This window comes from Dromiciops gliroides, chromosome 2, assembly GCF_019393635.1.
Source record: "Dromiciops gliroides isolate mDroGli1 chromosome 2, mDroGli1.pri, whole genome shotgun sequence".
Taxonomy (NCBI): Eukaryota; Metazoa; Chordata; class Mammalia; order Microbiotheria; family Microbiotheriidae; genus Dromiciops; species Dromiciops gliroides.
This window is the reverse complement of record NC_057862.1, coordinates 698,559,184-698,584,107: the sequence shown is the minus strand read 5'-3', so window position 1 is coordinate 698,584,107 and position 24,924 is coordinate 698,559,184. Positions and strand designations below refer to the sequence as shown.

General features: G+C 45.8%; 1 protein-coding gene across 4 annotated transcripts in view; it reads left to right on the top strand.

Moving 5' to 3' along the window:
• The window catches only part of LDAH (lipid droplet associated hydrolase), a 69,248-nt gene that overhangs the window by 15,134 nt on the left and 29,190 nt on the right, over nt 1-24,924 (top strand). For all 4 annotated transcript variants that reach the window (XM_043988948.1, XM_043988950.1, XM_043988947.1 and 1 more), the window contains exon 4: nt 12,361-12,533. In XM_043988948.1, the coding sequence (XP_043844883.1) occupies nt 12,361-12,533 (173 nt within the window). The remainder of the gene's footprint in view (nt 1-12,360; nt 12,534-24,924) is intronic.

Below are 24,924 nucleotides of genomic sequence, written 5' to 3'. Positions count from 1 at the left end.
TTCAGCTCTAAGCCAACGAGAAGGCTTTTTTTTAAAAAAGGATTTTAATTTTATTTTTAGCATCCATTAAAAAATATGGGGGGGGGTTCCAAATTCTTTTCCCCCTTCCATCTCACCCCCATCCATTGAGAAAGCAAACAATATGATACCCATTATGTATGCGAGGTCATCCAAAATATTTCCATACTGATCATGCTACATAAACAAACAAACATAAATTAATTAATTAGTAAATAAGCGGATGAATAGCAAGAAACATGAGAAAGTGAAGAAAGTCTCTTTCAGTCAGCATTTTTCATCGTGGGCCCTTTGGAATTGTTTTGGATCATTGTCTTGATCGGAGCAGCTCAGTCTAATCATTGTACAATATTGTTGTTACTGTGCGCCACATTCTCCTGGTTCTGCTCGCTTCACTTTGCATCGGTTCATGTGAGTCTTTCCAGGCCTTTCTGAAGTCATCCTGCTTATCATTTCTTAGAGCACAATAATATTCCACCACAAACATATGCCACAACTTACTCAGCTATTTCCCAGCATCCCCTCAATTTCCAATTCTTAGCCACCACAAAATATTTTGTACAAATAGACCTGTTCCTATCTCTTTGGCATAGATACTTAGTAGTGGTATTACTGGATCGAGGGTATGCACAATTTTATAGCCCTTTCCAAATTGTCTTCCAGAATGGTTGGATCAATTCACAACTCCATTAACAGGGCATTAGTTTTCCCACATCCCCTCCAACAACAGTTTTTTAAATTTGCATTTCTCTAATCCAAAGCTTCTTAAATTGTGGGTCTCAACCTCATAAGGGGATCCATAACTGAATGTGGGTGTTGCAAAAAATTTGGTAATAGTAAAAGGTTTATATATACCTGGGGTTCTGTGAAAATTTCTAGAGTGAAAAGAGGTCATGAGTGCTAAACATTTAAGAAGCCCTGCTCTAATCAGTAGTGATTTAGAGCATTTTTTCATATGACTATAGATAGCTTTAATTTCTTTGTCTGAAAACTGCCTGATTATGACCTTTGGCCATTTATCAATTGGGGAATGGCTTGTATGCTTATAAATTCAACTCAATTCTCTAGGTACTTGAGAAATGAAGCCCTTATCAGGGATACTTGCTATAAACAATTTTGCCTCAGTTTTTGTTTTCCTTCTAATTTTGGCTGCATTGGTTTTGTTTGTGCAAAAACATTATAATTTTATATAATCAGAATTATTCTTTTTTGTAATTCTCTTTAAATCTTGTTTGGTCCTAAATTTTTCTATTACCCATAGATCTGATAGGTAAACTATTCTTTGCTCTCCTAACTTGCTTATAGTATCACCCTTTATTTGTAAATCATGTGTCCATTTTGATCTTATCTTGTGTGACCTTCAAAGGGTTCAAGAGACATAATTTCTGGGTAATTTAGTCATTTTATTAATAAGACCAGCAAGTTATTCATAAAAGGATGGTCATTCGGCAGGTTCTCTTAGACCAAAGAGAGTCCTGGCACAGGGCTCACAGTTTATATACCCTTTTCAGTAAGGAACTGAGGGTGACCTCATGTCACCCTTGGACAGGGAAATTATCTTTATACTTAGGGTACAGCTGCCTTGGGCTATCTAGACGAAAGGATCTGTCTCTACCCAAGCTTGAGTAGAACTCAAAGTGCTTTCTCCAATCTTAGATTAAATTCCTTGTGAAGTTGGGTGTGGTCTGAACTAGACTGAGGAGAATTAATTCAATCTTATTATCGGTAATGTCCTTCAAGAGACTGAACTTTTTAAAATCAGGACTTTGGAAGAAGGGGAAAGCTTTGAATCTCTCCAAGATGTTGGTTATTAATAATCATTTCTCTGCCTTGGTATACGGTGAGAGATGTTGGTCTGTACCTAGTTTATGCCAAGCTGCTTTCCAGTTTGCCTAGTAATTTTTGTCATATTACTTACTGTGGTCACTTACCACTGTGTGTTGTGTATCTACTGTCTTCCCCTGACCCACCACTCTATTTCTTAGCCAGTACCAGATTGTTTTGGTGATTTCTGCTTTGTAATATAGTTTGACATAGGCACTGCTAAACCACCTTCTTTCACTTTTTTTTTCATTGATTTCCTTGCTATTCTTGGCCTTTTGTTCTTCCAGATGAATTTACCATTTTTTCTAGCCCTATAAAATAATTCTTTGGTAGTTTGGTTTTGATGTGGGATAGATTTAGGGTCAAATTGATGGTGAGTCATCCCAAAAGAATTACAAGACTCAGTGACTCAGTTTCTCAAGCTTTATTGCAACACTGTGGGTGACTACAGGGAGAGAACCAGAATAGTGGAAAGGTATCTCTCGAATAGTGAAAGAAGAGACAGTTATATTTATAGTATGGATAAATTGATTGTCAGACTCATTATAATAATCTCCTCCTTGACTTGTATTCATGAAGACTCAAGTCTGAAGTTATCCATTAGCTGGGCTCTGAATCCCTCTTGGAGCTAATATCTGCATTAGAGCTTGGGTCTTAGGCTTTTCTGTTACCCCTTTTTTGCCTCCTACATCAGTTTGGTACTGAATATAAGCAAATTAATTTAGGTAGAATTGTCATTTTTATTATATTGGCTCAATCGATTCATAAGTAATGAATATTTCTCCAGTTGTTAATTCTCTTTTCATAATTTTCTTCTGTAGCTTTCATTTGGTTTTAAAAATCATTTTTAGCTCTTTAAAAAAAAAACAACCCCCTTCTAGAATTCTTATTGGACTTCTGTCCAATCCACATTTTCCTTTGAGGCTTTTCTTGCAGATGTTTTCAAGTCACTGTCTTCTTCTTTGTTTAAGTCTTGAGCTTATCAGTCACCACAGGGGCTCATTCTTCTGGCCTGATTCCTTATTTTGGACTTTAATATTTGTGCTGGGTTCTGCTCACCTCTTGGGTGAGGTCTGACCTGAGCTGCTTTCATAGCTCAGTCTAGGGCCTACAAGGTTTCAGTGTTCTCATGAGCCAGGGAGGCCCAAGAACCTCCTCTTCCGCCACCCTGGTGGGCTCCTTCTCTGCAGGTGGTCTGTGTCAGACAAACTCGGTGCCTTGCCAGACCCTCACGACGCTGAGGTTATAGTCTGATTCATAGACTCTTGGCTGCTGAATTCCTGTGATTCTATACTAATGACATAGGTGGGAGGGGCTGAGGAGGCATCAAAGCTGTGGTTGTGACTGGTGGGAGCACAGAGAGGACCCATGAAGGACGTCATAAGGGAAAGTCTGTTCAGGCAGCACGTCCTGTGGTTGTGCCCACTGCTGTGAATGGATGTCAGGGCAGAACAACTTTGAATCCAGCCTCCTCGCTCCCCTTCAGCTCTACACCTGATCGCTCCTGCTGTGGCTCCCCACTCTCTTGGGAATCCACGGGAGCTCTGTCTCCTCTGACGTGTGATCGCATTCCCTCGGGCTTGGAATATTTCGTTGGACTCCTTCAGATGCCCTCTCCTCTGCTGATTGAGCCCTTGTCCGAGCATTGCTCCTGAGATTCCATTGCCCTTTGACTCCTCACACTTTGCCGATCCCTCGGGGGCTGGACGTCAGGCCTGGCTCCCCCAGCAGGCAGTTCCCTCCCCACTGGCCCAGGTGATGTAGCCCCCTTTGCTTCCGGCCTGGTGCAGCTTCACTTGCGGGCTGATCCAGACAGACGGTGCTCCTCCTCCAGGCGGGGGGTGGGCAGGGCTGAGGCCCAGATTAGTGGGGTGAAGGCGAGTGTGTCAAGAAGGATCCATTCGGCCCTTCTTCTGTAGCAGCACTCTACTCTGTGGGTCAGCAGCAGCCAGCACCTGGCTGAGTGGGTCCCTGGCCATGAAGCCTGGGGCCAGGCTGGCTGCCCTTCCACAACTGGGGGGCAGGGGCTAAGGGAGCGAGCTCAGGGTCAGGGTTCAGTTTTCTCTGTCGTTCATCCATTAGGTTGTTGCCTGGTTGGACTTCACTGCCTGCTGTGCATGCGTGCTTCCTGGCTACAGTGGGCATTCGGAGAGTTTGGGAGGGCCAGAGAAGGTGGTTCATGGTCACAGGGCATGGGCCTCTGACCCTGGCCTGTCAGCAAGTCTCCCATTCCTGTCTCCTCCTCTCCTCCTGCTGTCTCCCACCCCCTGGGTTCAGGCGCCCTCCACAGACGCTCTCTGCCTTTCGGTCCAGCCCCAGCTTCCTGCCAGGGTGGTCTCACTCGTGGACAGCCACTGCCTGGCCACGTCTCCCCTTCTGCTTTCCCAATTCTGATAGAAGTACCCCTGTGCTCCTGAGGCCTTCTTTTCTCGCAGTCCTTAGCCAGAGGAGGGCGAGAAAAGAAGACCTCAGGAGCACAGGTGATGAAGCCGGTGCAGGGTCACTGTGTGACCCTGGGTAGGTCACTTCACCCTGTCTGCCTCCATTTCCTTATCTGTAAAATGAGCTGGAGAACAAAATGGCAAACCCCTCTTGTATCCTGGTCAAGAAAGCCCCCAGTGAGGTCACGGAGAGTCAGACACAACTGAAACGACTGAAAAGGACCTACGAGATGCCAGGAAATCTAGTTCCAATCCAGGGCTTTCTTTACCGAAGCCTCCGACAGGCGAAAAGGGGAATAGTTAGGTGGGTAAGCAGGGGGGACATATTGGTGAAACACAAAGGAGGTCTTCGTTTGGGGGTCGGGGTGCAGCTGTGCCTGTGGAGGTGTTGGGACCCAAGAAGGGAATTGGAGCAGCATCGTCGGACTATTCAGAGGCCAGAGTGGGTGCCCCGGAAACTTGCCAACTTAGGTTTTTGAAAATGTACCAGAGGAGAAGTCTGGGCCGGCCCCGGGTGTGGGCATGAACGGGACAGCGGGGCGCCGTCCTGCTGCAGAACAAGGGAGGCCTCGAGGAAGCCCAGGGCACCAGGCGTCTTGCCTCAGGCCTGTGTTTTTAAAGGTAGCTGGGGAGAAAAAGCAGGATCAAAGTGGAGAGATGTAAGATGGCCGCTGCTTGAAGTGGGCGGGTCATGACACCAGAAACACCTGAGGAAGGGCTGTTCAGTCTTTATCTTGAGGGTGACTTTTGCTCTAGACATGACCAATGGGAAGGGATGCCCAGGATAAGTTAGGAGTCAGGACGTTGCCTCGGCTGACCTGGAGTCCACATGCCCTTGCCTGGATGGGCCAATAGAACGGCCCTTCACCTTTTAGGGATACTTGATAGATTATGCACCATATAAAAGGGACCCCCAGATTAGAGAAAGGTGAGTGTCCTGGTTCCCCCTCCCCTCCCCGCCCAAAAGAAGAAAACGAAGTCTTTCAGCGAGAATGGATGAAGCCCTTAACGTGTGTCAGGCTCTGTGCTGAAGCGTGGGGATGCCAGGCAAGGCACAAGCATGATCCCTGCCCTCAGAGGACTCCCATTCTGCGGCAGGAGAAGGCGCACACACAGCTGTGCCCATATCAGAGATAGAACGTCAGTGTACGAGGCAGAGAGGAGGCACCCAAAAGACCATAGGCCTGTGCGCTTGGCTTCGGTTCTTGGGGACGTTCTAGACTAGATCATTAAAGAGATAGGGGTGAACGTCTAGAAAGGGGTAGGATGCGGTGATCCCAGAGAGCCCTGGGCTATGCCAAGCACAGGCCCTGCCACACAATATCCTCTTGGGACAGGATTATCACTGGTAGATGAGGGGAATGGGGAGGAGATGATTGGTCTAGATTTTAATAATGTGTTTGATACGGGATCTCATACTTTTATTGTGGAAAATAACGGAAAGACGTGGATTGAGCCAGAAGATAACTCGTTGGATGGCCCGACTTGAAGAGTGTGACTGGTGGTCTCCAGTGTGGACCCCAGGGACCATGCTTGTCCCTTTGCTGCTGAACATTTCGATCAGCGACTTGGATAAAAGTCCAGATGATGACTCGCCACAGAGTTCAGAGGAATTGCTGACACGGGATCCGAAAGTCAGGACCTCGACGGGCAGGAAGGACTTTTATGGACTAGGCTAGCCCACAGATTGATGTCAGTGGTGGATTTAACCCTCGACTCTGTTGTGTTCAGAAGTTCTCACACGGCCTGTGGCTTGGCCATCCTCTGCTCTCTTCACCCATTGCGTTTCTTCTACAAAATGTCGGGCCTGTCAGAATATATGGGGGTGCCTATGTTCTAGGTTTTAGGGAACTTAGCTGTGGTTTCTAATATATTGCTATTTATAAGTTAGAGGCTATAGCACCAGTCTTTGGCATTAAGCACTTATTAAATCGTATTAAATATTAGTAAAGCGTGGCTCTGAAAGTTCAGAAGCCCTACGTTACCTAGGATAGAGAGCCAGGGGAGGGGACGTGCATAGTGTGTCTGTCTCCTCTAGAGTCCCGGGCCAAGAAGGAGAGTGAGGGGAAGAGAGAGAGTGACCCCCTCTCCCCAAGGATTTCATCCTCTCTCAGGTGGAAGCAGGTCACTGCACCTTGACCCAAGCTAATTGGCCAGTAACATTCAAGTCCATTGATTGGCACAACTTGAGGGTGGTCCATATCAGAATGAGCAGTGCCCTGCTGCTCAGGGTCTGTGAAAGACAGACCTTCTGAGGGCAAAGCTTTTAGGTAGGTGTGGGTCCAATCTCTGTTGTCCCTACTCAGAGTCTGAGCTCCAACTGACTCTGGGCTGGCCTTAAAAGAGGTCAGGCAAGGCTCCCTCAAGTCAGGTGGCCTCTGGGTCCCCATTGTTTTCTCACAAGATGAAGAAATCAAAGCTATCACTATATGAAAAAATTCTCTAAATCACTATTGATTAGAAAAATGCAAATGAAAACAACTCTGAGGCACCACCTGACACCTATCAGATTGGTTAATATGACAAAAAAGGGAAATTACAAATGTTGGGCAACCTGTGGAAAAATTGACACTAATGGTGTTGATGGAGTTGTGAACTTATCCAGCCATTCTGGAGAGCAATTTGTAACTGCCCAAAGGGCTATGAGACTGCAATACTGCTGCTAGATCTGTATCCCAAAGAGATCGTAGCAGAAGGAAAAGGACCCACGTGTACAAAAATATTTCTAGTAGCTCTCTCTGTGGTGGCAAAGAATTGGAAATCAAGGGAATGACCATCAACTAGGGAATGGCTGGACAAGCTGTGGTCTATGAATGTCATGCAATTCTATTGTGCTATAAGGAACGATGAGCAGGAGGAGTTCAGAGAAACCTGGAAGGACTGGCATGAACTGATGCTGAGGGAAAGGAGCATTGGTCACACTAACAGCAACATTGTGTGGTGACCAACCCTGACAGACTTAGCTCTTCTCAGCAAAATAATGATCCAAGACTATTCCAAAGGACTCATGGTGGACAATGCTCTTCACCTCCAGAACTACAGAATCTAAATGCAGATTGAACCATGCTGTTTCTACTTTTGTTTTTGTTTTTTCTTGTTGAAGTTTTCCCTTCTGTTCTGATTCTTCTTCCACAGGATGTGTTTAATGTGATTGTACATATATAACCTATATCAGATTGCTTGCTGTCTTGGGGAGGGGGAGGGAGAAAAATTTCGAACTAGAAATCCTATGAAAACCAAAACCAAAAAAAAGATAGTCCCTGTTGTCAAGGAGCTCAGAAAACATTCCAACAACTATGTACACACAAGCTGCATACAGGGTACACTGGAAATAATCAACAGAGGGAAGGCACTGGCATTAAACAAGATCAGGAGGGCTTCCCGTGGAAGGTGGCGTTTTAGCTGAGACTTGAAGGAAGCCAGGGAAGTTTGTGGTCAGAATTAAGGAGGGAAAGCATTCTAGGCCAGAAGAACAGCCACAGAAAAGTGCCCAGAGGTCAGGAAGTCAGAGAGTAGCCATGGGTCCAGTGTCCCTGGATCGAGGAGCACCTGTGTGGGGGGGGGGGTATAAGAAGAGGGAAACGGGGCGCTTTGAATGCCAGGCAGAGGGCTTTCTGTTTGTCCCTGGAGGTAATAGGGAGCCGCAGGAATTTCTAGAGGAGAGGAGTAACACAGTCAAATATGGAATTATGTTGATTATAGTGAATAGAGTTTTGAACTTGGACTTAACAGAGGCTGTTCCTCACATACCCTTCTTGGCAGAGAAGGCCTGACTGGCTTCCTTGAGTCCCTGACTTCCATGGGGCGGCCTCCTGTGGGGAGTCTGTTTTTACCCTCCTGTTCTTTATTCTCACTCCTTTTTTTTTTTTTTCAATTTTTATAGTATTTTCTTTTTTCTAATTACATTTAAAAAATTTTCCCCCCTCTCTTCTACAACCAAGATAGTAAACAATTGGATATAGGTTATAGGTATATATATATATATATATATATATATATATATATATATATATATATATGAGATTTAAAAATTGACTATAAGAGCATTTAACTCCCCCTTTTAACTTTTCCATTATATATCTCCCAGACCAATAAGAAAAGAAGCCTCTGAGCTTTAATGAGAGGGATTAGCCTTTATTGTTTAGACAACAAACAGGTGATACCAAATAGGGAAATAGGAAAGTAGAAATACAAATGAATAGTCTTAGATCTAAGCTTAGTCTATATTCTTTTATAAAACTCATCAAATCCCAAAACTGCCTCTCAGGCTGAAAACCAGAGTCAAACGTGTGCCACCACAGAGAACCAGAGCCCATCACCAGAATGTACCATCACCGCTAAACTCAGAAGCCTGCATGTGCAAGCCAAGCCAGAACTTCCGTTTTACTACTCAGTTTTAAGCTGGCGTCCCGGAAGTATGGCGTGCTTGGCCATGCTCTCCAGGGCAGCAGCAGGCGCACAGCTGTTCCTCACGGTCTCCTTCCCAAAAGGGCGGTCCTTCAAAAACCGTTTCGGTAGTATGCATTCAACTCTTAAATTTCAGTTAAAAGTTCTATTTTTTTGCATATATATATGCAATCATGTATTATGTAAATTCTTTTTTTTTTTCATTTATTTTTTCTTTGAATAGAGCTTTATTTTCCAAAATATATGTAAAAACAAAATTTTAACATCAATTTTTAAAAAATTTTGTGTTCCAACTTCTCTTCCCCCCTCCATTCCCACCCCCCACCCACAAGAACTCAAGCAATTCAAAATAAGTTATAAATGAGTAGTCATGGAAAAATTCCCATATTAGCTAGTTGTGAGAGAAAACAGTCAAAAAAACCAAAACTTCAGATTAAGGAATTGTCAAAGAGGAAAAGAAAAAAAAATTTTTTTAATGTGTTTCCATCTGTTTTCAGATACTATCAGTTCTTTCTCTGCAGTTGGGCTGCAATCTTCCTAAGTCCCTCAGGGTTATATTGGGTCATTGCCTTGCTGAAAATAATCACGTGCTTCCCAGCAGATCATCCCCCACTATTGCTGTTATTTTGTATACAGTACATGCCACTCTGCTTCAGTTCATGTAGGTCTTTCCAGGTTTTTCTGATAGTATCCTGTTCATCATAACCTGTATATAGTACCTTAAGCTTGACAGAGAGTTTTCTTCATAAAAGCCCAGCAAAGTAGGTACCATACATTTTGCCATTATAATCAATCATCATAACTATTTCCCTCCATCCCACTCCCTTCCCATGACATTTACTCTATCTTCTTTTTGCCTATTCCTCCTCAAAAGTGTTTTACTTCTGACTATCCTCTCCCTCGCTCTGCACTCCCTTTTTTACCCTTCCTTCCTTAGCCTCTTCCCCTCCTATTTTCCTGCAGGGTTAAATAGATTGCTCCTCCCAATTGGGTATGAATGCTATTCCCTCCATGAGCCCACTCCAATGAGATCAGGGTCCCTGAGCTAATTCTCTGTTCTAATTTTTTCTTCCTTCCTCCCTCCTCAACCCTCTCTATGAGATCAAGCAATTCAATATGTCATACTTGTGCAGTAATGCAGAACATCTTCATCTTCCTTGAAAGTGTTTTGCTTTTTACTGCTCTCTCCCCCAATCTGCCCTTTCCTCCTTCCCTTCTTCCCCCCCCCCTTTTCTCCCTCCCCTCCCTCAGGGCAAAAATATATTACTATACCTACTTGAATAGGCATGTTAGTCCTTCTTTGAGCCAATTCTGATGATATTAAGGTTCACTCACTCCCCAACTCCTTCCCCTCTTCTATTCTCCTCCATAAGCTTTTTTCTTGTTTCCTTCATGTGAACTACCTCTCCTTAGACCATCTCTCTCCTTCTCCCTCCCCCAGTTTATTCCTCCTACACCTCAACCCTATTTTAATGATGTCATCATGGATTATTTAGGTGGCACAATGGACAAAGCACCAGCCCTGGACCCAGAAGGCCCCCCAAGCTCAAATCCAGCCCCAGACCAAAGACACCCCTCCCCATCTGCCCTACAAAGAACAAAACATAAATGCTTTACAGATATCATCCCTTCATATTCAGTTCAGACCTGTGTCTTCTGAGTTTCTTACTGAGATAGTTCTTATCATTTTTAAGTATTATCTTCCCATGTAGGAATGTAAACAGTTTGATATTTTAATATCCCTCATGAAATCTTTTTCCTGTTTACCTTTTTATGCTTCTCCAGGATCTTGTATTTGAAAGTCAAATTTTCTATTCAGTCCAGGTCTTTTCATCACAAATGCTTGAAAGACCTCTTTCTCATTGAAATCCCATTTTTTCCTCTGAAAGATTATACTCAGTTTTGCTGGGTACATGATTTTGGGCTGAAGTCCCAGTTCCTTTGCCCTCTGGAATATCATATTCCATGCCCTCCGGTCCTTTAATGTAGAAGCTGCTAGATCTTGCTTTATCCTTATTGGAACTCCATAGTATTTGAATTCCTTTTTTCTGGATGCTTGCAGTATTTTCTCCTTGACCTGGGAGTTCTGGAATTTGGCTATAATATTCCTGGAGGTTTTCCTTTTGGGATCTCTTTCAGGAGGTGATGGGTGGATTCTTTCAATTTCTATTTTAGCTTCTGCTTCTAGAATATCAGGGCAATTTTCCCCCACAATCTCTTGGAGGATGGTGTCTAAGCTTTTGTTTTGGTCATGGTTTTCAGGTAGTCCAATGATTTTCAAATTATCTCTCCTGGATTTATTTTCCAGGTCAGCTGTTTTTCCGAGGAGATATTTCACACTGCCCTCTATTTTTTCATTCAATTGGATTTGCTTTACCGTGTCTTGGTTTCTCATAAGGTCACTAGCTTCCATTTGTTCAATCCTAATTCTTAGGCAGTTATTTTCATCAGACAGTTTTTTAATCTCCTTTTCCATTTGGCTTTTCACATCACTTAAATTCTTAAGATACATGAGGAATGTTTTAAGCCAGGGCAGAAGTTGTTCTAGATGGGTAAAATTAAAGCAAGTTTTTCTCTCAATTTTACTTTGTTCTCCTCTGTCACCTCAGTCATCAAGGAGCATGATTTGTCCTCTCTCCTCACCAAACCTCCCCCATTTCAGGCTGCCTTCAAGTCACTATTTTGTGGCTATACTCACTCCTTCTTGAAATGACTTGTTCTATATGCATGTTATCTAATCAACACATTCCCCCTCTGTCCTCCAATGAGAACATGGCCTCCCTGTTTTCCTCCAGTCCCCAGCATTGAATATTGCGCCTGGGTCCTCGGCGGTGCTGAATTGAATTGAATTGGGCACTGTCTATAATAGAAAAAAGTCAGAGACGGTTCTTGTCCTTCAGTAGTGTGCAGCCCATCAGGGAGATGGGGTGATTGAGGGAGGACCTGAGAGAGCCTTGACTGCCGGGGACCATGAGTGACCCTGTGTGGGCTTACTGAGGATGCTGAGGGCCGTGCATGACACATCACACAGGGGACAGTCAGTCCCCTTTGCCCTCCTCCTCCTCCTGGGTGGGGGAGCTCATGCCTCCTGAGAGGTAACCACCACCCTTTGGTCCTGGGAGCCCGCCACAGGGGAGCCCCAGCAAAGGCTGAGAGGGGGAGTGGAGCTGGGGGGAAGGAAGGGGGTGTGCTCTGGGTGGCAGACATCCTCCGTAAGGAGCAGAAAATGTGGCAGTCTGGCTGCATTGTGGCGGTCATGGAGGAAGGGAATGTGCAAGAAAGGATGCTGAACAAAGACTTAGTGTGCCCATCACTGTGCCAAGCTCTGGGATCCAGATGGGGAAGGGGGGCAGTCCACAAACTCCCACTCTCCTTGGACCCTCCTCCACATGCAAAAGAGCAGGGAGGGTGGCAGGGGCTTACCTGCCAAACGGGCATTTGTGTTTGGCCGTGGGAAGAATAGGGAGGGATCCAAGGGGAGGGCTCCTGCTGTGGGGGGGGCATGTGCCATCCCTCCCCGGCACCTTTGTGCCGGGGCTGTGCCCGTCTTCTTGGGGAAGCCCCAGGGCATGGTTGTGGGCCCAGTGCCGCAGTGTGCGGTTCGGGGTTGGTGAAGGGCCCCTCCTCTAAGCCCCCCCCCCCAAAGCCCTTTTCTGTGTTTCCTCCTCAGATCCAAGTGGCAGCAAACTGGACGAGGATGCCTTTGGACTCGAAGGGCAGGTGGAACACAAGCTGGCCTTCCTGAGGAGGCACGTGCCGGCCACCCTGAAGCTGGTGCTTATCGGCCACTCGGTGGGCAGCTACATGCTGCTGGAGATGATGAAGCGCGCCCCTCAGCTTCCGGTGGGTAGCCGCGTGGCCCTGGCATGAGCGGTAACGGTATTGGGGAATGCAGTCCCCCGATGGGGGAGAACGTGAGCCCTCTGGCTGGTGGGTGTCAGAGGTGGGATCTGAACTCAGGCTTGACTTCGAGCCCAGGAAACAGACACCAAGAAGGTGGCATGGCTCCGGGCGTCAGCCACAGTTCTGGAGAGTCCTCAGCTGGTCCACAGTGCTTTGTTTGAGCCCTTCTGGATCCCAGGCTCAGCGCTAGCTCCAAGGCCAAAGAAGAATGCCATTCCTGCCCCCCACAGCTTCCCCTCTCACAAAGTCACGCCAAACACCAATACATACGTGGGGTCAGTGACTGCGATGTCCGTGCAGCCGCTGGCTGCGGGGCTGCTCAGGAAGGGGAGTGGGAAAGGCTTCTTGCGTACAGAGCCCGGTGCTGGAGCTCTCCAGTCCCAGAGTGCCATGATGGGAAGTGGAAAGTCATTGGCACGGGCTGGGATGAGCTCGGGAGAGTTGGCTTGAGGCCCAGATGGGTGTGAGAGCACGTCTGGAAGGACCTGGGGTCAGTGTCCTCCCGAATGGCTGCTGGTGAATTATTCCGGGCACGGGCAGGAGAGGCCACGTGAATAACCAGCGGGTGCTGGTGGTCCCATATTCCTGCCTCCCATGTCAGAGCCACGTTTTCACGTGGCCTCCGTGACTATGGCTGTGCGCTGCTGTCCCTCAAGGCACTTCCCGTTCCTGGGCACCCCACGGAAGAGTAAAGCACTCCCTGTGCCTTCTCTGCATATTTCCATTGTTGTGCCCCAAAGCTGGCGAGAGGCCTTTGGGCTCCACGTCTAGGCGTGCAAGGTCAGTGGCAGCTCAGCAGAAATGAAGGTGCCAGGATGTCTGCATTGGTGTTAAGGGGGGAGGTATGTGTGGTGCGCAGACCTCGGGTTAGAGCCAGTGGCGCCTGTCAGAAACCAGGCTTTGGTCTTTCGGTGTGAGCACAGAAGCTCGCAGAATTCTCAGGAGCTGCTAGTGAGAAGAACCTCTCTGCACGTTCACCCACTTGACTTTCTGTGCTGCGCTTTATGGGTTATTTCATGGTTGTTGTGTGAGGAAAAGTGCGTTTTATCAGAATTAATGTTGTGTCATAAAGAACTGTGGGTGCTGGGTGGTACAGTGGATAGTGCGCCAGGCCTCGCGTCAGGAAGACTCAGACACTCACTAGCTGTGTGATCCTGGGCAAGGCGCTCCACCCCATTGGCCTCAGTGTCCTCCTCTGTCAAATGAGCTGGAGAAGGAAATGGCCAACAGAAGACCCAGTAAGGGCGTGGCCCATGGGGTCACAAAGAGACAGGTATGACCCCACAAGGACAGGCGCCTTGGGGATGTCGGAAAGAAGGAAAAGGCTGTCCTGCGATCACCGAGCTCACAGTCTAATGCGGGAGACGATGCAGACAAAGCCACCCAGCGGGCGAGTGAGTCAGCAGGGAGGCCCTGTGGGGCAGGCTGCCTGTGGAAAGGGCGATTTTAGCCAGGCTTCAAAGGAAGCCGGGATCAGGGTTGCGCAAGGAGAGCATTGGAGGCCTGGGGAACAGCCAGAGAAAGCCCCCCCCCCCCAGCCCAGAGATGCGGGGTCTGTTGGAGGAGCAGCAGGAGGCCAGGACAGACTGCAAAGGGAAGGGGGACAGCTTAGGAAGCTACCAAAGGTAGCCCTATGGGTACAATTTAACCCTCTTTACCCACAACTGCCTTCACAGAGAGTCGGGAAATTAGTTGTTCTCCCTAGAGCCATTTTTGCAGGAAGCACCAACCACTAAACCAGGGCTAGGACTGGCATTTGGAAGTCATAGCTTCATTTTCATTTTTATTAAAAGAGAACTTACATTCTCAAGAAGGTAAAAATGCATAGATCACATCATGGGATCCTGGATTGGAAACTACACAGGACCTTAAAGGCCATCTCTTCTAACCCCCTCATCATATACTGATGAGGAAACTGAGGCACAGAGAGGTGTTGGTCACTTGCCCAAGGTCACACCAGTTAAGTGTAAATGGCAGGATTCGAACCCAGATCTTCTGGCTCCAATTCCAGTTCTCTTTCCACTGTACCACCCTGCCTCTAATTTCCCGGAGAGAAAAAAGGCTAGAAATGGAGCCGAGAATCCTCAAGTCACTTGGCACTTCGTTTAGCCAAAAATGCTTCTGGTTGTGCTAAGAGCTACAGGCAGACGCTAAAGCTTTGAATTCGGGGAGGTCCCCTTTTTCTGCTGAGCTTCCTCCTCCAAAACTCCTTCAAACACTAGAACAAAGCCAAGGAATCATTTTGGCAGCCCAGCTCAGCATAGAAAAGACAGAGGTCTGAGATGCTGAGGACAGAGAAGTGCTCCAGGCCCCAAGGAGTGACTGTGTGCCGGAGCAGGAGGAGGCACCGGGCAGACTGAGGAGAAGACCTACGCACAGGGGTGCAGAGCAAGGAGAAAGAACAGGAGCAGAGCAGGGTGGCAGCTCCAGCTTCTAGCCCAGACCGAAGGCTGCATCCAGCAGCTGTGTAGTCCCTCAGACCACAACCCAGGTCTGGGACTGGCCAAGCTCAGACCGGAGTATCAGACTGGAGATCCCTGCATCTGATCCCTTTGATAGCACTGAAAGCTCAAAGGTGTCCGGCATGTCCCCAAAAGCCTGCAGTAATATCGCTTCCTTACCCAAAGAAAGCAGCAACAGGATGTGTAGAGGCCAGTCTTGACATCAGGCCTGGAGGCAGAAGGTGAGTTGGAAGGATGAGAATCCCACCCTAAAGAGCTGCAGGGCCAACAGAGACACCCAAGACACAGGCCCAGGAAAACATCTCCAAGCAAAGCCCCCAAGAAGAACCCAGCCAGGATTCCTAGAAGAGATGAAGCTAGAATTCTTTTTATCATCATAAAAGTATTTTATTATTTTCTAATTACATGGAGACATCATTTTCGACATTGGTTTTTATAGGATTTCTGGTTCCAGATGTTTCTCCCTTCCCTCCCCCCTCCCCAAGACAGCAAGCAATCTGATATAGGTTATGTATGTACAATCACATTAAACATATTTCCGCATTAGTCGTGCTGTAACAAAACAGGAAAAACCTCCAAAAAGAACAACAAAAAAAGTAGAAATTGTAGGGTTCAATCTGCATCTAGATCCCACAGTTCTTTTTTCTGGATTTGGAGAGCATTTTCCATCATGAGTCCTTTGGAACGATCTCAGACCATTGTATTGCTGAGAAGAGTCAAGTCTGTCACAGTTGATCAACACAATGTTGATGATACTGTGTACAGTGTTCTCCTGGTTCTGCTCCTCTCACTCAGCATCAGTTCATGTAAGTCCTTCCAGGTTTCTCTGAAATCTGCCCGCTCCTCGTTTCTTACAGCACGATAGTATTCCATTACATTCATATGTTGTTCAGCCATTCCCCAATTGATGGGAAGCCCCACAATTTCTCCCCCACCCCCCGCCTCAAGGCAGTGAGGGTTAAATGATTTCTCCAGGGTTACTGAAACTAGAATTCTTAAAGAGGAGTTGTGGAATGAGAGGGAGATCTTTGGAAGAAAGAATTGGAAAGTTTGGCACAAGAGGCACAAAATCTGCCCAAGCAACACACTCCCAGGAAATTAGACTGGACCAAAGAGAAGCCAGTGGCCCCAAGAGGCAACAAGAAATAGTCAAGTCAAAAGACTAAAGACATTGAAGAAAATGTAAGGTATCTCATAGCAAAAAAACGCTGACCTGGAAAACAGATTGAGGCGAACTAATTTAGGAATCATTGGACTGTCTGAAAGTCATTTCCAGGAAAAAGAGCCTGGCCATCATATATCAGGAGGTTGTGAAATAAAGACCCCGTAACCAGAGGACAGAGTGGGAGCAGAAAGAAGCCATGGAGTTCTTTCTGATCTGAGAGAAATGTCATAAGCAGCCAGAAAGAAATCATTCAGGTGCATAGGATTTAGCAACCACCAATACAAAGAAAGGAGCAGAGAGCTGAGAATATGATATTCCAGAAGGCAAAGAATTTCACTGAAAGCCAAGAATAACTTAGCAAAAAAACTGAGCATAAGGGAAGTGACATTCTAATGAAATGGAGGGCTTCTAAGCATTCCTGATGGAAAGACCACAGTTCTGTAGAAACTGGGGTTCCAGCACAGGAGTTAAGAGAAGCATAAAGAATAAACAATCATAAGGGACTGAAGAATGAACTCCCCTTCTCCAAATATGGGCAGATGGTACACATGTTCTCTCTGAACCCTTTCATCACCAGGGCTCCTAGAGGAAGTCTGATTAGACTGTCTAGTTGGGCAGCCAGAAGGCACAGAGGGTAGAGTGCAGGCCCTGGAGTCAGGAGGACCTGTGTTCAGATCTGGCCTCATGCATTTACTAGCTGTGTGACCCAGGGCAAGTCGCTTAACACCTCACCTCATCTGTAAAATGATTTGGAGAAGGAAATGGTAAACCATTCCAGTATCTTTGCCAAGAAAACCCTAAATGGGGTCAGAGTCAAACACGACCGAAACAATTCAACAATTAGACAGAGGGCCCAAGAGTGGTTCTGTTCCTCTTGATCTTAAAAGAAGAATTGAAAGAGAGGGAAAGAGGAGTATGGGGGGGTAGAGAGAATGATGTCACATAATTGAGGTACACAAGTAGAAGTCTGTAGAAACAAGGAAGAAGGGATGGCCGACACTTGAACCTGCCTCTCATCCACACTGGCCAAAGGAGAGAAGAATTTATGCTCACAGTAGGTACAGAAATATATTTCATTCAGCAGAGAAACAGAAAGGAAAGGGGAGAAGGAAGAATTCAAGGGAGAGGAGATTAAGGGGAGAGATACCCAAAATATTTCTAGCTCTTGTGACAGCAAAAAATGGGACTCTGAGGGGGTGCCCAGCAGTTAGAGAATGGATGAAGGAGTGAAGATTCAATCCAGTAAGTAGTTATTGAGCATGTATTCTGTGCTGTCTCCAATCTACCCTGTATAGATCTATCCTTGTTTGCATATTGCCTCCCCATTAGAAAGGGACCCCTCATAAGCACAGACTAGGTTTTTGCCTTTATTTTTAAATTTTGTTTTGCAACATTTATTTTTTTTTCCATTTACATGTAAGGGTAGTTTTCATCATTCATTTTCATAAGATTTAAATTTCCAAATTTTTCTCCCTCCCTCCCTTTCCTCTCCCCTTCACAAGACAGCAACCAATCTGGTATAGGTTATATATGTTCAATCTACAAGTGCTCTTTTTATCAGTTCTTTCTATGGGGGTGGATAGTATGCTTCGTCATTAGTCCCTGGGGATTGTCTTGGATCATTGTATTGCTGAGAGTAAAGTCATTCACAATTGCTCATTGAACAGTACTGCTGTTACTATGCTTAATGTCCTCCCAGCTCTGCTCACTTCGCTATATATCAGTTCATATGAATCTTTCCAGGTTTTTCTGGGATCATCCTGTTTGTCATTTCCTGTAGCACAATAACATTCCACTACAATCATATACCACAGCTTCTTCTCTCATTCCCCAGTTGATGGACATTCCCTTGATTCTCAATTCTTAGCCACCACAAAGAGTTGCTATAAATATTTTTTGTACAATTTCCCCCTTTTCTCTTTTTCATGATTACTATTGTTAACTTTCCCTCCATCCTATTCCCTTCCCCATGATATTTACTCTATTATCCATCTTCTTTCACCCTGTCCCTCTTCAAAAGGGATTTCCTTCTGTCTGTCCCCTCCCCCAATCTGCCCTCCCTTCTTTTGCCCCTCTCTCTTTATCCCCTTCTCCTCCTATTTTCCTACAGGGTTAGAGAGATTACTCCACCCAATTGGGTGTGTATGTTAATCCCTCCTTGAGCCAACTCTGATGATATTAAGGTCTTTGAGCCAATTCTGATGAGTGTTAGGCTCATTTACCACCCAGATTAAATAGATTACTCCACCCAATTGGGTTTGTGTTAACCCCTCCTTGAGCCAACTCTGATGAGATTAAGGTTTTTGAGTTTATTCTGATGAGTGCGAAGTTCATTTACTGCCCTGTTCCTCCCCCATCTCTTCCCCCACTCCATAAGCCCTTTCCTGTTTCATGTGGGATTTCACCCCCATGCTACCTCTACCCTTCCCCTCTCCCCCAGTGCATTCCTCTCACCTCTCAATTTTACACTAAAGATGTCATCATGGGGCAGCTAGGTGACCCAGTGGACAAAGCATCCACCCTGGTCCCAGGGGGACCGCAGCCAAAATCTGGCCTCAGACACAAGACAGTCACCAATGAATGACCCCAGGTATGTCCCCCAGCTCCAAAATTTTTTTTTTCTTTTTAAGTGAGGCAATTGGGGTTAAGTGACTTGCCCAGGGTCACACAGCTAGTAAGTATTAAGTGTCTGAGGCCGGATTTGAACTCGGGTACTCCTGACTCCAGGGCTGGTGCTCTATCCACTGCGCCACCTAGCTGCCCCCCAGCTCCAATTTTTTATGGTTCTCTAGGGTCTTGTATTTGAAAGTCACATTTGCCATTCAGTTCATGTCTTTTCATCACAAATACCTGAAAGTTCTCTTTTTCATTGAAGTCCCATTTTTTTCCTCTGAAAGATTATGCAACAGTTTTGCTAGATACATGATTCTTGGTTGTAATCCCATTTCCTTTGCCCTCTGGAATATCATCTTCCATGCCTTCCGGTCCTTTAATGTAGAAGCTGCCAGATCTTGTGCTATCCTGACTGGGGCTCCACGGTACTTGAATTCTTTCTTTTTGGCAGCTTGCAATATTTTCTCCTTGACCTGAGAGCTCTGGAATTTGGCTATAATATTCCTGGAAGTTTTCCTTTTTGAGATCTCTTTCTGGAGGTGATCGGTGGATTCTTTCAATTTCTATTTAACCTTCTGCTTCTAGAATAACAGGGCAATTTTCCCTGACAATTTCTTGGAAGATGATCTCTAAGCTCTTTCCTTGATCATGGTCATCAGGTAGACTGATAATTTTCAAATTCTCTCTCCTGGAGCTATTTTCCAGGTCAGCAGTTTTCCCCAGAAGATATTTCACATTGCCCTCTATTTTTTTATTCATTTGGATTTGCTTTATTGTGTCTTGGTTTCACATAAAGTCACTGGCTTCCATTTGTTCAGTCCTAATTCTTAGGTAATTATTTTTGTCAGAGAACTTTTCCATTTGGCTTTTCAAGCTGTTGACTTTCTTCTCATGTCTTTCCTGCATCACCCTCATTTCTCTTTCCATTTTTTCCTCTACCTCTCTAATTCTGTCTTCAAAGTCCTTTTTGAGCCCCTCTATGGCCTGAGACCAATTCATATTTTTCTTGGAAGCTTTAGATATAGGGGCCCTGACACCGACAGCTTCCTCTGAGGGTGTACCTCAATCGTTTTTATCACTAAAGAAACGTTCTGTGGTCCTCACCTTTCTTTTTCTGCTCATCTTGCCTTTCTTTTACTTGTCTTTTAGCTCCTTAAAGTGGGGCACTGTTTCCAGGCTGCAGTATCCCAAGCTTCAGAAGTCCCAGGTGGTATGATTTAAGGAGGATCAGGTTCTTCCCTCGCCCAGCCTGTTCCCTGGTCCTAGATGACCCCAGACCAACTTGCTAATCAACCAGCTTTGTGTGTTGTGGTTGTCGGCTCTGATGAGCCTGTGCCCCTCCCCCACCTGGGCCACTGCTACTCCAGCCTACCCCCTGGTTCTCAGCAGGGGTGTAAAATCCAAGTTCTGCCTCAGCACCAGCAGAGACCCCTGTAGTCTCCCCCCTGCTCAGGGCTCAGCCCACTCACCAGACTGAGCTTAGTTCCAGACAACACTGGCGCTTCAGCTGATTCAGAGGCTCTGGGGGTCTCTTTCTCTGGTGAGGCCGTCCTGGGACTGGATCTGTGTCAGGGTGACGGTGGGGCTGGGCTCGACTCCTGTCTCAGCACAGCAGCTCCCTCCTTCTGACCTTTTAGAAGATGATTTCAGCACATTCTTCTGTGGGTTTTGCTGCTCCAGGCATTTTCCTATGGCGTTATTTGGATGTTTTTTTGGAGCGATTGTGTCATGAGTTCGAGAGCTCACTGCCTTTCCTCCACCATCTTGGCTCCACCCCAAAAGTCTCCGGGTTCTTGCCTTTCACACAGTGTAGCAGATGCAGTATGTGCTTAATCATTGACACCCACCCCTCTCCTGAATTTCCCTATTTCTTAAAAGGGCCCCTTTTAGTCACCAAGGTTCTCAACCTCAGTTTACCCCGCACAGCCAGTCAGTTGCCATTCAGATTCTGCCTTCAGAACAACTCTTGAAACTGCCCCCTCCTCCAGCCCCCCAGTCCAGGCCCTAGGCCCCTCTGGCCTGGACTGGTATAAGAAGTTGCCTGATGAGCCCCCATTGAGGACTTAGAAGAAGGAAGTCATGAGAAAGCTCAGACATGCAAAGGCTTCACCTTTGGGGCTTCTCTAGAATGAGCCGTTGAAACAAGGTGGGACTTTCTGTGGTGGGGCTTTCTTTCTCCCCCCTCTGCTGTTTGGGGGCGAGTGTCATGCAAGGCATCAGGTATCATCCTTGTAACAGTCTCTTTATGTCCTGAGTGTCCCGCCTGGCCCTCGAAGGCCAGGGCTCCCTCATTACGCCCACCACAGACAGGCCTTCACTCACTCGGCTAGAAAACCACACGGAAAGTACACACCCTGGAGTTCAGGACTGGGCTTGAGGTGGCCGAGCTCCCTCCGGCCTTCACACAAGAGCTGGCTCCATTTCCAGTGGAGTGACTCTCCTCCCAGGCTCTTCCTGGAGGTACCTTGGTGGGCCTGCCACTGAGGGGTCAGCGGTCACCAGGAACTGTTCTGTGTCTTCTGCAGAGGCTCCCAGAGCCAGCAGCCTGGAATTCCTAACATGTAGTAACATTTAAGTATTGCTCCTTCCATGACTGGGCCTTGCACATCCTCTACTCCACCTGGCCCCGTTACAAGACCTGCTTCCTGTTTCTGCACTGCCTTCTGTCCATCTTTGCCAGGTGCCTGAACTGGCTCTGCTGTCCGCCCCTCCTAGAGTCTCTGTGCTTTATTCTGACATGTTGACCTTTCTGACATCTCGTTTGCTGAGCTCATGTTAAGGAACTCACTCCTTCGTCTGACAATGGCCTTGTACAGCATTGTGCTGCCTGACCAGGACCTGGGGACTGTCCCAGTGGAAGCCCTTTCACAGGTGTGCCTGGCTCTCTGAGCTCAAGGTGGGCTTCTCACAAAGAAACCTGCTGACATGCCATCACCTCACCCCTCGGGGCCAGAGGGGAGAGCTTTGCATCTTCATATGGTTAACTCAGGTTTCTATTATTGCAGTTTAGAATCCTGTGTGAATAGCCGTTCCCCCACCCTTTGCTTTGTTCAGGATGAAGAAAAAAGTGTCTTTGGCAGTAGAAATGAGAATTCCTGGAGAATTCTTTTTTTTTTCTTTTCTTTTTATTACAAAAGTATTTTATTATTTTCTAGTAACAGGTGGACATAGTTTTCAACATTTGTTTTTATAAGATTTCTAGTTCCAAATTTTTCTCCTTCCCTCTCCTCTCCCCAAGACAGCAAGCAATCTGATATAGGTTATATATGTCCAATCACATTAAATATTTCTGCATTAGTCACGCTGTGAAAGAAGAATCAGAACAAAAGGGAAAACCTCAAAAAAACAAAAAAGTAGAAATAGTATGGCTCAATCTGCACCTAGATTCCACAGTTCTTTTTTTCTGGATTTGGAGAGCATTTTCCATCATGAGTCCTTTGGAACTATCTTGGACCGTTGTATTGCTGAGAAGAGTTGAGTATCACAGTTGACCATCACACAGTGTTGTTGATACTGTGTACAGTGTTCTACTGGTTCTGTTCATCTCACTCAGCATCAGTTCATGTAATTCCTTCCAGGTTTCTCTGAAATTCACCTGCTCATCATTTCCTACAGTACAATTGTATTCCATTAAATTCATATACCACAACATGTTTGGCCATTCCCCAATGGATGGGCAGCCCCTCAATTTCCAATTCTTTGCCACCACAAAAAGAGCAGCTATAAATATTTTTGTACATCCAGGTCCTTTTCCCTTTTTTATGATCTTTTTGGGATAAAGACCTGATAGTGGTATTACTGGGTCAAAGGGTATGTACAGCCCCATCACCCTTTGGGCATAGTTCCAAGTTGTTCTCCAGAATAGTTGGATCAGTTCACAGCTCCACCAACAATACATTAGTGTTCCAATTTTTCCACAGCTTCTCCAACATTTATTATTTTCCTTTTTTGTCATATTAGCCAATCTGATAGATATCAGGTGGTACCTCAGAGTTGTTTTAATTTGCATTTCTCTAATCAATAGTGATTTAGAGCATTTTTTCAATATGGCAATAGATTTGATTTCTTCATCTGAAAACTGTCTGTTCGTATCCTTTGACCATTTCTCAATTGGGGAATGACTTGAATTCTTATCAATTTGATTTAGTTCCCTATGTATTTTAGAAATGAGGCCTGGCTGTAAAAATTGTTCCCCAGCTTTCTGCCTCCCTTCTAATTTTGGCTGCATTACTTATGTTTATACAAAAACTTTTAAATTTAATTTAATGTAATCAAAATCATCCATTTTGCATTTCATAATATTCTCTCTCTTGTTTGATCATTTTGACTTTAATTATATGGTGTAAGATGTCTGTGCCTAGTTTCTGCTATACTGTCTTCCAGTTTTCCCAGCAGTTTTTGTCAAATACTGAGTTCCTATCCCATAAGCTGGAGTCTTTGGGTTTATCAAACAGTAGATCACTACAGTCATTTACTACTGTGTCTTCTGTGCCTAACCTATTCCATTGATCCACCACTCTATTTCTTAGCCAGTACCAAATGGGTAATTCACTTTAACCTCATCTTACCTCAACCTGTTCTAGCTGGTGTTCTTTGATTTTTTCTCTTTTAATGAAAAGATACACTTGATTGCATTTAGAGATGTGAGGAAGTGCACACAATCACTTAACCCAAAACAAAAATCTCACCAGGCTGCATCGGTTCTAAATGTGGGAGCTAAGACGGTCCAATGCATGTAAACAGGTGCTGTTACCTTGTCATTCAGCATGAGGAGCCAGAGTTACTGATGTGCCCAGCACTTTAGGAAAAGCCCTTTTGTGGACCATAGTAGCATGGGTGGAGAAGACAGGATAGGCTACAACCTGTGTGACTGGAGGGGATGCTCACCCCAATTCCTAGATGCATCTGGGTACAAAATAATTTAAAATGGAGGCATTTTCCCTAAAAACAAAAAGGTTTCCTTGTCAGTCAAGTGCTCTATCATATAATTCATCTTACCTCGTCCCCCCTCCAAAATAAAAGCCTCCCGTTTCACTGTGACATTCACCCAATTGAACACATCCTCAATTTTCCTAGTCTCATTTCCTTTTTCCTCTTCCCTCTTCCTTAGGCAGCCATTTGTCAGGTCTGGTGGGTTGGAGTGTTGTAGGGAGGACATGCATACGCAGGAGGGGGAAGGACCTTGAGGCCCCGCCCAGTGAGGATCAGTTAAATTAGGTGGCTGTGTTTAGCCTTAGAAGAGATATAGAAATCACCCTTGAAACTCTGGAAAGACCCTCATCTGGAAGAGGGATTAGACCCTGGTGCTTAAGATGCTGGAGGAGCCCATTTCCCACTGAGCCACCATCAAAGGAAGCCGGAGAGAAGCAGTGGTAAGACTCACCCTCTGTTCTGGGGCTGAACCAGAAGTCAGCCAGAAGCCTATGGTCCTTCTGAGCCAACAGAGTGACCCTCAAGGCAGCCGTCCACAGCCCAGGGGCTCTCCAGGGGATCTGAAATCAACACCCTGGTCAGAGGACCTTGCAGGGAAGCTGGAAGGAGCCCCATCTATAACCTCTGCTTGGGGCTGATCAAGGACACAGTCAGGGATGCTGCCAACTTTATACTTGGCAATGACACCAGGAGGAGGAGGCAGAGACAGGCCCAGGCGCCTAGGCGTTGTCCTGCCCATCCAAAACTTCAGGAGCGTCCAGACTCCGGAGGGGGCAGGACCGAACAGAGCCTGCCACAGCCATCTGTGAATCTGAGATGGACTGGATTAGAACTCATGGACCGAGTCCCAACCCTGAATGTGAAGCCTGAATAATGAATAACAGAACAAGCCACACATGGAAATGAAAAAAGCAATAAAATCAACAAACTGTTAGTTAATTTGATTAAAAAGAAAGGAAAATCAAATTACTAGTGTCAAAAACGAATTCACAACAAATGAAGAAATGAAGACTGTTATTAGAAACTGTTTTGCCCAATTATATGCCAATGAAACCTATAACTTAAATGAAATAAATGAATATTTACAAAAATATGAAATACTCAGATTAATGGAACAAGAAATAACCCATTTTCATAGTAAGAAATTGGACAGTCTACA